The following is a 13,301-nucleotide window of genomic DNA, read 5'->3' on the forward strand; positions in this document are numbered from 1 at the left end:
TTCCCTTTTTATTACTTCTTTGATCCATTGTATATTTAAGAGAGTGTTATTTAATTTCTACGTATTTGTGAATTCCCCAAATTTCTTTCTGTTGCTGATTTTTAATTTCATTCCATTCTGGTCAGAGAATGTATTTTATATTATCTTTACCCCTTTTATTTATTAAGATTTCTTTTATTGCCAATATATGGTCTATTCTGGGCAATGTTTCATGTGCCCTTGAGAAGAACGTTTAGTCTGCTGTTGTTGGGTGGAGTGTTCTATAGGTTGATTTGGTTTATAGTCTATTTCTTCATTCAAGTCTTCTACTTTCTTATTGATCTTCTGCTTAGCTGTTCTAACTATTATTAAAAGTGGGGTATGAAAGTCTCTATTATTTTTGAATTGTATTTCTCTCATCATTTTTGTCAGTTTTTGCTTCATTTATTTTGGTGTTACATTGTTGGGTACATATGCTTATAATTTTTATATCTTCCTGATGGAGTAACTCTTCCATCATTACAAAATGTTCCCCATTTTCTCCAGTAACATTTTTGTTTTGTTTTGTTTTTGTTTTGAAGTCTATTTAAAAGTCTGTTATTAGTGTAGTCACTCTGGGTCTTCTTATGATTGCTGTTTTCACAATACATCTGTTTCCATCCTTTTAATTTCAATCTATCATAATCTTGAATCTAAAGAGTTTCTCCTATAGACAATATATTGTTGGATTTTTTTAATCCATTTGACAATTTCTACCTTTGACTAGATTGTTTAACCTTTTCACATTTAATGTCATTATTGATATAGTTGGATTTATGCCTGCCATTTTACTTTTTCTATATGTCACATGTCTGTCTTTATACCTCTGTTCTTTCCATAGTGCTTTCTTTTGTATTATGTGAATATTTTATAATGTAGTATTTTAATATCTTTGCTAACTTTTTTCTCTATTTTTCTTTGTTATTTTCTTAGCTGTTGTTCTAGCGTTTAATATGAATATCTTAACTTATGAGAATCAGCTTCAGAGGCATACTAACTTAATTCCACTGAGATAGTAAAATGTCACTCCTGTATATCTTTATTCCCTTTCCCTTCTTTTTTTTGAATTTTATTTTATTTATTTTTTTAAACAGCAGGTTCTTATTAGTTACCCATTTTATACATATTAGTGTATATATGTCAATCCCAATCTCCCAATTCATCACATCACCACCACCACCCCTGCCACTTTCCCCTCTTGATGTCCATATGTTTGTTCTCTGCATCTGTGTCTCTATTTCTGCCTTGCAAACCTGTTCATCTGTACCATTTTTCTAGGTTCCACATATATGCATTAATATACGATATTTGTTTTTCTCTTTCTGAGTTACTTCACTGTGTATGACAGTCTCTAGATCCATCCACGTCTCTACAAATGACTCAATTTCATTGCTTTGTATGGCTGAGTAATATTCCACTGTATATATGTACCACATCTTCTTTATCCATTCGTCTGTCAACAGGCATTTACGTTGTTTCCATGTCCTGGCTATTGTAAATAGTGCTGCAATGAACATTGGGGTGCGTGTGTCTTCTTGAATTACGGTTTTCTCTGGGTATATGCCGAGTAGTGGGATTGCTGGGTCATATGGTAATTCTTTTTTTAGTTTTTTTTTTTTTTTTTTTTTTCTTTGCGGTACATGGGCCTCTCACTGTTGTGGCCTCTCCTGTTGCAGGAGCGCAGGCTCCGGATGCGCAGGCTCAGTGGCCATGGCTCAGAGGCCCAGCCGCTCCGCGGCACGTGGGATCCTCCCGGACCGGGGCACGAACCCGTGTCCCCTGCATCAGCAGGCGGACTCGCAACCACTGTGCCACCAGGGAAGTCCTCTTTTTTAGTTTTTTAAGGAACCTCCATACCGTTCTCCATAGTGGCTGTATCAATTTACATTCCCAACAACAGTGCAAGAGGGTTTCCTTTTCTCCACACCCTCTCCAGCATTTCTTGTTTGTAGATTTTCTGATGATGCCCATTCTAACTGGTGTGAGGTGATACCTCATTGTAGTTTTGATTTGCATTTCTCTAATAATTAGTGATGTTGAGTAGCTTTTCATGTGCTTCTTAGCCATCTGTATGTCTTCTTTGGAGAAATGTCTATTTACGTCTTCTGCCCATTTTTGGATTGGGTTGTTTGTTTAATATTGAGCTGCATGAGCTGTTTATATATTTTGGAGATTAATACTTTGTCCATTGATTTGTTTGCAAATATTTTCTCCCATTCTGAGGGTTGTCTTTTGGTCTTGTTTATGGTTTCCTTTGCTGTGCAAAAGCTTTTAAGTTTCATTAGGTCCCATTTGTTTATTTTTGTTTTTATTTCCATTTCTCTACGAGGTGGGTCAAAAAGGATCTTGCTGTGATTTATGTCATAGAGTGTTCTGCCTATGTTTTCCTCTAAGAGTTTGAGAGTTTCTGGCCTTACATTTAGGTCTTTAATCCATTTTGAGCTTATTTTTGTGTATGGTATTAGGGAGTGATCTAATCTCATACTTTTACATGTACCTGTCCAGTTTTCCCAGCACCACTTATTGAAGAGACTGTCCTTTCTCCACTGTACCTTCCTGCCTCCTTTATCAAAGATCAGGTGACCATATGTGCGTGGGTTTATCTCTGGGCTTTCTATTCTGTTCCATTGATCTATCTTTCTGTTTTTGTGCCAGTACCATACTGTCTTGATTACTGTAGCTTTGTAGTATAGTCAGAAGTCAGGGAGCCTGATTCCTCCAGCTCCGTTTTTCATTCTCAAGATTAACATTCTTTATTTTAAAGTCTATTTTATCTGATATGAGTATAGCTACTCCAGCTTTCTTTTGATTTCCATTGGCATGGAATATGTTTTTCCATCCCCTCACTTTCAGTCTGTATGTGTCCCTAGATCTGAAGTGGGTCTCTTGTAGACAGCATATATATGGGTCTTGTTTTTGTATCCATTCAGCAAGCCTGTGTTCTTTTGGTTGGAGCATTTAATACATTCACGTTTAAGGTAATTATCGATATGTATGTTCCTGTGACAATTTTCTTAATTGTTTTGGGTTTGTTTTTGTAGGTCCTTTTCTTCTCTTGTGTTTTCCACTTAGAGAAGTTCCTTTAGCATTTGTTGTAGAGCTGGTTTGGTGGTGCTGAATTCTCTTAGCTTTTGCTTATCTGTAAAGCTTTTGATTTCTCCATTGAATCTGAATGATATCCTTGCCAGGTAGAGTAATCTTGGTTGTAGGTTCTTCCCTTTCATCACTTTAAGTATATCATGACACTCCCTTCTGGCTTGTAGAGTTTCTGCTGAGAAATCAACTATTAACCTTATGGGAGTTCCCTTGTATGTTATTTTTAGGTTTTCTCTTGCTGCTTTCAATAATTTTTCTTTAATTTTTGCCAATTTGATTACTATGTGTCTCAGTGTGTTTCTCCTTGGGTTTATCCTGTATGGGACTCACTGCACTTCCTGGACTTGGGTGCCTATTTCCTTTCCCATGTTAGGGAAGTTTTTGACTATAATCTCTTCAAATATTTTCTCGGGTCCTTTCTCTCTCTCTTCTCCTTCTGGGACCCCTATAATGCGAATGCTGTTGCGTTTAATGTTGTCCCAGAGGTATCTTAGTCCTCATTTCTTTTCACTCTTTTTTCTTCATTCTGTTCTGCAGCAGTGAATTCCACCATTCTGTCTTCCAGGTCACTTATCCATTCTTCTGCCTCAGTTATTCTGCTATTGATTCCTTCTAGTGTAGTTTTCATTTCAGTTATTGTATTGTTCATCTGTTTGTTTGTTCTTTAATTCTTCTAGGTCTTTGTTAAACATTTCTTGCATCTTCTTGATCTTTGCCTCCATTGTTTTTCCGAGGCCCTGGATCATCTTCACTATCATTATTCTGAATTCTTTTTCTGGAAAGTTGCCTATCTCCACTTCATTTTGTTGTTTTTCTGGGGTTTTATCTTGTTCCTTCATCTGGTACATAGCCCTCTGCCTTTTCATCTTGTCTATCTTTCTGTGAATGTAGTGTTGTTTTTTTTTCCCACAGGCTGCAGGACTATAGTTCTTCTTGCCTCTGCTGTCTGCCCTCTGGTGGATGAGGCTATCTAAGAGGTTTGTGCAAGTTTCCTGATGGGAGGGACCAGTGGTGGGTAGAGCTGGCTGTTGCTCTGGTGGACAGAGATCAGTAAAACTTTAATCCTCTTGTCTGCTGATGGGTGGGGCTGGGTTCCCTCCCTGTTGGTTGTTTGGCCTGAGGCGACCCAACACTGAAGCCTACCCAGGCTCTTTGGTGGGGCTAATGGAGGACTCTGGGAGGGCTGATGCCAAGGAGTACTTCCCAGAACTTCTGCTGCCAGTGTCCTTGTCCTCACAGTGAAACACAGCCACTCCCCGCCTATGCAGGAGACCCTCCAGCACTAGCAGGTAGGTCTGGTTCAGTCTCTTGCAGGGTCACTGCTCCTTCCCCTGGGTCCTGATGCACATACTACTTTGTGTGTGCCTTCCAAGACTGGAGTCTCTGTTTCCCCCAGTCCTGTCAACATCCTGCAATCAAATCCTGCTAGCCTTCAAAGTCTGATTCTCTAGGAATTCCTCCCCCCGTTGCTGGACCCCCAGGTTGGGAAGTCTGAAGTGGGACTCAGAACCTTCACTCCAGTGGGTGGACTTCTGTGGTAACATTGTTCTCCAGTTTGTGAGTCACCTACCCAGCAGTTATGGGATTTGATTTTATTGTGATTGCACCCCTCCTACCGTCTCATTGTGGCTTCTCCTTTGTCTTTGGATGTGGGGTATCTTTTTCAGTGAGTTCCAGTGTCTTCCTGTTGATGATTGTTCAGCAGTTGCTTGTGATTCTGGTGCTCTCGCAAGAGGGAGTGAGCCCTTTCCCCTCTTTTTGTGATGTTATTATACATATTACATTTATAAATGTTATAAACCCAGCATTAGATTGTATCACTTTTTACAATTTTATGTCTTTTGAAGAAGGTGAGAGGAGAAAGCAGAGTAAATATAAGTTTATAGCTCTTGTTATATTCACCTCCTTATTTATCATTTCTGGATGTTTTCTTCTGTCCTATTTTCTTCTGTGCATTCAAGTTACCATCTGGAGTAACTTCCTTAGCCCTATACAGCTTTACTCTTAACTCCTTTGTGCTGTCACTGGAGAATATGTTACATTTCTATATATTATAAGCTCAGTAGTACAATGTATACATATTATTTTATACAATGGATTTTTAAATCGGTGACGAGAAGAAAGAAGAAGAAAGTTGCACCTATGCTGTCTTTTATAGTTATGTAATTATCTTTCCCAATGCTCTCTGTCTTTTTCGTACAGATTCAAAAGAGCGAGTCTGGGCTCACTCGCTTTCATCATAAAGAACTTCCTTTATTGTTTCCCATAAGGTGTGTCTGCTAGCAACAAATTTCCTCAGTGTTTGATTATGTGGAAATATCTTTATTTCACTTTGATTTTTGAAAGATAGCTTTGCTGAATATGGGATTCTTGGTTGACAGTTTTTTTCCGTTAAGCACTTTGAATATGTTATTCTACTTCCTTCTGGGCTCCATTGTTTCCGATGAGAAATCAGTTATTATTCTTATTGGGATTCCCCTGTGACAACTCCTTTTTCTCTTGCTGCTTTCAGGATTTTCTCCCTGTCTTTAGGTTTCAGTATTTTCACTATGATGAATCTGTTTGTGGACCTCTTTCCTTTATCCTACTTGGAGTTCCTCGAGCTTCTTGGCTTTGTAGATTGTTTTTCAATATTTGGGAAGATTTCAGCTATAATTTTTAAAAAAATGTTCCTTTCTCTCTTCTCTCATTCTAGTACTCCCATTATGCCTATGATGGTACATTTGATGATGTCCTGCATTTTTCTGAGGGTCTGTTCATATTTCCTCATTCTTTTTTCTTTCTGTTCTTCAGATTGCATAATTTCTATTGCTCCATCTTCAAGGTTCTTCTTCCAATTCACTTACTGTTGACCTCCTCTAGTGAATTTTTCATTTCAGTGATTGTATTTTCCAACTCCAGAACTTCCTTTTGGTACTTTTCAAAATAATTTCTATCTCTTTATTGATATTCTCTGTTTGGTGAGATGATATCATCATATCTACTTTTACTTCTTCAATTATAGTTTCTTTCAGTTTTTGTTTTTTTAAAAAAATATTTATAATGGCTACTTTGAAATCTTTGTTAAATCTGATATCTGGTCACTCTCACAGGCATTTTCTGTTTCTTGATTTTTCCAGTGTGTGCTTTTTATCCATTTGTTCCCCCCGCCCCACCCCCCCATCATACATTTCTGTTTCTTTTCATAGCTCATAATTTTTTGTTGGAACCTGGACATTTAGATAATACACTGTAGCATCTCTGGGTACTGATTCCCACACTTCTGGGGATTGTTATTGTTATTTGCCTGCTTATTTGTTTAGTGACTGGCTGGATTATTTTAGTGGGAAACCTCTGATGTTGCTCCTCAGGGGAAGCAGTCTTGGGTATGCCCACAGTCACCCTGGGATGACACTGGTCTTCGAAGTCCTCTCTTTAACTTTCTCTTTCCCTGACCACACCCAGCTGTTAACTTCCACTAATTTCCAGCTCATTACTCGATTGCTTTCAACAGTGTCCTGGGGTATAAATATAGATCTGCTTCACAGATCTATCCAATCAAATCCAAGCTCCTTTGAAGGGACAGTTCCTGAGGTCACTACTTAAGTTCTGGCCCCAGGAAGTCTCTTTCTCGCTGACAAACCAGCCTGCCTACTATTTACCCTATATCTCCAGTGACTCTAGAAATCTTCTCTCAGTTGCCTCTCACCATAATTTCCCTAAGGGCATTTCTGAGAGTGCTATTGGTTTGAACTTCTCTACGCTCTATTGCAAATAAATGCAGTTGCTTTGGGAAAAGATTTGGGGCTCTCTGTTTTATAGTTTGTTTCTACTCCCAGGCAACACTATTTCTCAGCAGTGTTGTGCCCATGGTATAGCCTCTGCTCCATGAGTGGGGGCTAGGCAGAAGAAGGAGTCCCCACCTCTTGGCCACACTCACCTAGAACTTAATTTCAGCAACAGGTAGCTTGGACCAGGATAGGAAATGTCCTATCTGGGAAGACAGTCCTTCAGTTGGGAGCTAGGGGCAAAGGAGACCCTGTGTTCTTGGTTGCACTAGTCTGGAGTAGTGTTTCCATTTTGTTGAGCTGGGAGGTGGGAGGAAAGAGGGTCCTGGTTCAAATACCACAGATTTGCTGTTCTTACCAAGTTTTAGTAAATTTTCTTGAATAAATGTTTCTTCATTTGCTGTGTGCACTTAGGACCATTTCTAGAGACTTTAAATGGTTCTTTTAAAATAATGTCCACCAGTTTCACTGGAGAGCAGGTTTGCATAGCGCCTCATGCTGTCATACTAGAAGTGGACTCTCTTTCAGAACTGGTAATGCTTTATTTTAGGGCGTGACTATTTTATAAATATATATACCTCTCCACAGAACAACAGTTCTCTAACTTTAATATGTACATAAATCACCCATGAAACTTGTCAAAAAATGGAGGTTTGGGGGCCTCATTCCCCAGAGATTATGATTTTCTAGGACTGGGGTGGAAACCAAAAAGAAATCTACATTTTTAGCAAGTCTACTACAAGATTCTTTGAAAAAAAAATTGTACTAAAAAGACTAATGCATACAAGCTAAGACTCATCTCTTCTCTTTTTCAACAGGTTTTATGTGTACTAAGAGGCTTTGTGGCTATGACAGGGTCAAATCCTGGCTATTAAACTATTAAACATCACAATAGTGTGTGTGCTTGTGTGTGTGTGTGTGTGTGTGCATGCGTGTGTTCCCCAAAACCTGAGCTCTCTGGGACCCTCCTTTTTCTTAATTCTGCCTTCTGTTGTGAAAGGCTTTCTCACAAATTCTCCTTCCCCTGAGTGTGGCCTCCTGCTCTGATGGGAGTGTGGGCGATGGAAGTGGGGTCACTTCATCACAGGAAGTGCTGTCTGTTTGGGGGTAGGGAATTACTTGTGGAATCATGGTTTGGGTCTGCTGAGAATCAGAGATGACAAAGGACCCCAGAGCAAGGCTTCTCAAATTGAGGTCAGGAAACCTGCTCAGAATCTTTACCTCTCTTGCACCAGACCTGATTTTTCCTTGTTGCTACCATTTCTAACTTTCCCTCAAAACAAAGAGAGCACCACAGGCTTTGCTGCAATTGGTCTGATTTGTACACCATCAAGTGGCAGTATGTGCCTCTGGTGAGCAAATTAATAGGATTAAAGCAGCTATCAACATGCCGCAGCAGAAAGGCTTCCTACTGTCCAGCTGCACATGTTATCACTAATGTGAGTCCTCACAGTCGTAACAATGAAAATGAATATCACTTCATATTTTAAAACTCTGGACAGAAACCATTAGCAATTTAGTTTTCCCAAAGAACCGGCGAATTAAAATTGTAAATAAGACTGTGCTATGTTTGTATGTACTCCTGTGAGTGTCTTTTCCATGAGGAGCTAGAGCACAGATGGCTACCTGATTGTTCTGTTTATTACAGTACAACCCGACCCTAATTTCATCTGCCCACACTCCCATCAGAGGAGGAGGCCACATTCAGGGGAAGGAGAATTTGTGAGAAAGCCTTTCACAACAGAAGGCGAAATTAAGAAAAAGGAGGGGCCCAGAGAGCTCAGGAAACCTGGCTTTATGAGGCACTATAAGAAGCCAGAGAATATCTTCCTACTGGGTTTAGTAGGTGGGTTATTATTATTATTATTATTATTATTTATTATTAAAGATCAAAAGAATAGGATTCCCCAGTGGAAACTGCAAAAAAACATGTTATAACAAAAAGCCAAAGATCAACCAATTTTAACCTTTTTCTTTCAGAGTTGCTCATGTACCATACTCAGTGGGGCATTATACTCCCACACTCTCCACATGTTAATAATTGATAGCCTTTATTGGTACCAATTCAGAGACAAAATTTAGGAAATTTCTGATTTTGCTTCCACGGTTTAATGATATGCAATTATTTCTCAGTAATGGTCACCTCAGCTGGGGTCGGGTCTTTAACTGGTATATAAAACTAGACATGAAAACAAAACTTAAAAAACAGATAAATTATAACTAGATCATCTTCATTTACCAAACAGTATACCTAGGGGTTCTTTAAATTATAAAGAAGAATTGGTACTTTATAGAGTTAATTCACAGACCATTAATTACTATCAATGAATGAACAATAAGCATTAAGTCAATACTGATTATTAATTGAAAAATATACCTGACCTCCCCTCATTTAAATGGAGCCCCTTTTGTTATCCTCCATCGTAGCAGCACTTACTCTTCCAACATAAGACTTCTTGATTTGTATTTATGTATTTACTTATGAGATTATATAATATCACCTGTCTCTCCACTGGAACCTCCGTGGACAGACCATTTTGTTCACCACTATATGCCCGACATCCAGCACAATGTCTAATCCTTAATTATTTGTGGAATGAATGAAGAAAGAAGTCATGAGGTTCTTGGGATCTTATATATTGGGGAGGGTGATCGATAGGCTTTAGGATTCCCTTGAATCCCCTGAAAATGCCTAAAATATGCCACATACATTTCTCTGGAAAGAAGACCCACAACTTTCATTAGATTTCAAAGGGGTCTGTGACCTCCCTGAAAGGTAAGGGATCACTGGCCTATTTCACTGATAAAACAGGATTCAGTAGCAAAGAACTCACCTGTAGCCTGAAACAAAGTACGCTGCATGTACCTTTACATGGACAGATGTGTGGGCATATGTATAGGTTCTTTTCCAAGAACCGAAAAGGAAATGCCTCAGTGAACTTACAAAACAATCCACGTTACCACTTCCCCTGAGTAAATGATCATTCCTACAGTCACTGGGCTCCAGCAGTAGCTGCTTAAATTCATCTGTTTCTTGGCAGCAACATCCATCACTCAGGCCAGAGAAAAGGAGTCTGTAATTCCCTCTATTGACCTCCTTGGGTTGCTGACATCCTTCTTAAGGGAAGTCCCTTTTAATAAGAAACCTGTAAACCTCCCAGTTAACAAAAGTACGTGCTGTGTTTATAACGCACCAGTTCAGCCAATTTGATCAAACAACCCTGGGATTTCCCTTCCCCTGCCCTGCAGCCAGAGAGGAGAGCCAGCCTAATCAGGCTAAACAGGCAGGAACTCACGGCAAAGGGAGACTAGAGATGGGCTGGAACGTGCTAATGGGCTGTTGTATATTAAACCTCCTCTTCCTCCCTCCCACCTCCTGAAAATTTCAGTAAATTTCCTCCCTCGTTTTTATTTTTTTTGTCCTGAAAATGGAGACTTCAGAAGTAAATTTGTCAGAGGAAATGTTTTTGATGTGTTATTAACGCTCAGTTATCCATATTAACAGAGAAGAGCAGTGGTGCAGATAATTCAAAGCCAAAGGCTCTTTCTATTTAACTTTGTAGTTCATTGTTTTGAGGGGCTTGATGGTAGACTTACCTCCCTAATTATGTTTGTCTTTGCTTCTTATTAAAATGAGTTTGTCTGCCTTAGGGCCAGGCAGTTGGGTGACATGAAGATTCTGGCACAGAATTTGTAAAATTCACCAGGGGAAATCCACAAGGCACACAGATAATCAAACCTGACTAGATTTGAGTTCATGTTCTTAATCACCTGTGATCAATTGGTTTGCTCCTCTGTGACTAAAGCGAGCCTGGGATGAGACATAATTATAGAAGACTAGTTGGACTAGTCTTTATATTTAGATGAAGACAAGACTGCTGTGGCCCAAATTGGTAACACAGTCAATATTGATCTTTTCCCTGCCCGGTCCCACAACCTTCTATTCTGCAGCCAGAGGTCCCTTCCCATCCAAATCTCACGCTGTTCACCTCTACCTTACATCCTGCCATGGCTCCCTGTGCTAATGATTAGGGCTATTCACAAATACCTACTCTCTCCTCCCCAGCATGTGGAGGTAGGACCATATACCTCCACCCACGATGTTAGATGTGGCCGTGTGACTGGTGTTGGGTAGTGAAATGCCTCACTTCTACGTGGAAGGTTTCAGAGCTAGTGTGCGCTTGGCTACTTGCTTTGTCTGCTGAGGCACTGGCTGCATCTGAGACAGTGGCTGCTCCCTCGGTTTGGGAGTCTCATCGAGTGAGTGCGATGAGCACAGCCCCCATCAGCCAGCGATGGGCATGTGGTAGGAACAAGAAATGAACCTCTATTACTTTAAACCACTGAGACTGTATGGTTCTTAGGTCGCTCAGCATCTCTATCACCGCACATATCAAGCTGTACTGTGACTGAGTTATCTCCCTAACTAGACACTGAAAACTGGAGGCCAGAATTATTTGTGTATAATACAGTCCAGTGTATAACACTGTTAAAACAACTCCATAGAAAATGAAATTATCTTCTTTCCTGGCCTCTGTGATCCTCTGTGTTTATCTTTTTCTAACACCCGCCCCTCTCCCAGCATCACCAGATGAAATGATATGGGGTCTTTGGCGTTCAGATATACAGGGAATGGTGGAGCTATTCTTTTGGACCAGTATTACAAGCAAGAAGAGCTGGCAGAGGGGAGAGAGAGAGATGTCGAGGCATACTTAGGCTGCAGACATTTCAGATACAACGGGTTCAAGGGGCAGACAAGATTTCAAAGTCTTGGGGAAGACCACATGGAAAAATTATTATCCCAAAGGGTTAGTTTTACGAGGAATCACAGGTGTTATCTGGACTAGATTCCTGTATCACCAGCATCATCATTATCATAATACCAATATTTACTGATAATGGACTATGTACCAGGCACATCTCCAGCCACCTTACAATTAACTCATTGAATCCTCACAGCAGCCCTATAAGGTGGCTATTATTTTTTCCATTTTACAGATGAAGAAATGGAAGCACAGACAGGTAAATTTCCTATGGCCACACAGCTAGCAAACATCCCTCTCTGAATTCAGCGTCTGCTTGAAGTCTCCCCATCCCGGGGGGCTCACTACCTTCCAGTACATCCCACCTCCTGAGCCACGTGCTGCCTCCCCCTCCAACTGCCGTCCCCTGGACCGTTCTGCCTCCTAGACCAACACAAAACAATTCCATCCTCTTCTCTCCAAGGCAGCCCTCCACGTAACTGAAGGCAGCAGCTGTGCATCCCGCAAGGCTCCTCTTCTCTAGACTAAGCAGCCCAGTTCACTCAACCGTTTCCAACGCGCCACAGCCTGAGGTGCCTCTCCTCCCAGCTTAGTGACTCACACAGGCCAGTGGGTTTAGTCAGCGGAGTGGAACTGGGCACTCTCCTTTCTAGTCTTGCACTGGGCTGATGGCTTCTACAACCCTATCACGTTCCTTTCACCATGTAAAGCAGGGTCCGGAGGCAGAAATGAGGCCATAATCTGCTGCAGGAACAGCCGGCTCACCACGTCTCCTGCACTCGTCCCTATCTTGGCAAATGGAATGCTAAAAGGGGCCGCATGTTCACAGTTTCTCACCCCTCCTCGGCTTGGAAGTCTGTTTCTGCTCTCTCCACTGCAGCCCCGTCCCCCTCGTTATTCTCCTGCCCCCGAGAAGAGACCCTGCACTCACCATGGAGTTCATGGCGAAGTGATTGTGCTGTGTCTGGAGGTCCAGGGCGTGCTGGTAGCTGACTCCAATCTCTGTATGACTCTGGAGGAATAACTCCTTGTTGTGGCTTATCCAGTCGAACATCTAGAGGGGGAAAGAAGGCACACAGTCATCAGGAGGGCATGGGTCCAACAGCAAGGAACTTTCAGAGCTACTGGGAGAAAAGCAGCCTTCCTGCTGGGGCCCAGTGAGGACCAGTCATCGTGCTCAGGGTCGGGGGTGGCCCACACCCTGGCTTCCCAGGAGAGCCCTCCTCCTTAGCAGAAGGCCCTGCCACCAGCCTCCATGTCTCCCTACAGAGCCTAGGGGGAGAGAGAAAATGAGTAAGAGGACCAAGGAGAAGGGGGAGGAAGCTGCTCACTTTCCCTAGTTACTTCCCCTTTTAAAAGCTTTTAGAGAGCTTCTCTGGTGGCGCAGTGGTTGAGAGTCCGCCTGCCAGTGCAGGGGACGCGGGTTCGTGCCCCAGTCCGGGAAGATCCCACATGCCGCAGAGCAGCTGGGCCCGTGAGCCATGGCCGCTGAGCCTCCGCGTCCGGAGCCTGCGCTCCGCGGCGGGAGGGACCACAACAGGGAGAGGCCCGCGTACCTCGCAAAAAAAAAAAAAAAAGCTTTTAGAAATCGTCAAAAGCCACGCCCCCCTCAATGCATGCTTTAGGGACAGGTGAAGTGGAGACAAGTGGGAGGTTT

The 13,301-nt window shown here is 41.6% G+C and overlaps 1 protein-coding gene across 5 annotated transcripts in view; it reads right to left on the reverse strand.

Moving 5' to 3' along the window:
* The window catches only part of LOC132490793 (kalirin), a 467,387-nt gene that overhangs the window by 201,061 nt on the left and 253,025 nt on the right, over nucleotides 1–13,301 (reverse strand). For all 5 annotated transcript variants that reach the window (XM_060099427.1, XM_060099424.1, XM_060099423.1 and 2 more), the window contains exon 6: nucleotides 12,576–12,698. In XM_060099427.1, the coding sequence (XP_059955410.1) occupies nucleotides 12,576–12,698 (123 nt within the window). The remainder of the gene's footprint in view (nucleotides 1–12,575; nucleotides 12,699–13,301) is intronic.

The sequence above is a fragment of the Mesoplodon densirostris genome, chromosome 5, assembly GCF_025265405.1.
Source record: "Mesoplodon densirostris isolate mMesDen1 chromosome 5, mMesDen1 primary haplotype, whole genome shotgun sequence".
In the NCBI taxonomy this organism is placed as follows: domain Eukaryota; kingdom Metazoa; phylum Chordata; class Mammalia; order Artiodactyla; family Ziphiidae; genus Mesoplodon; species Mesoplodon densirostris.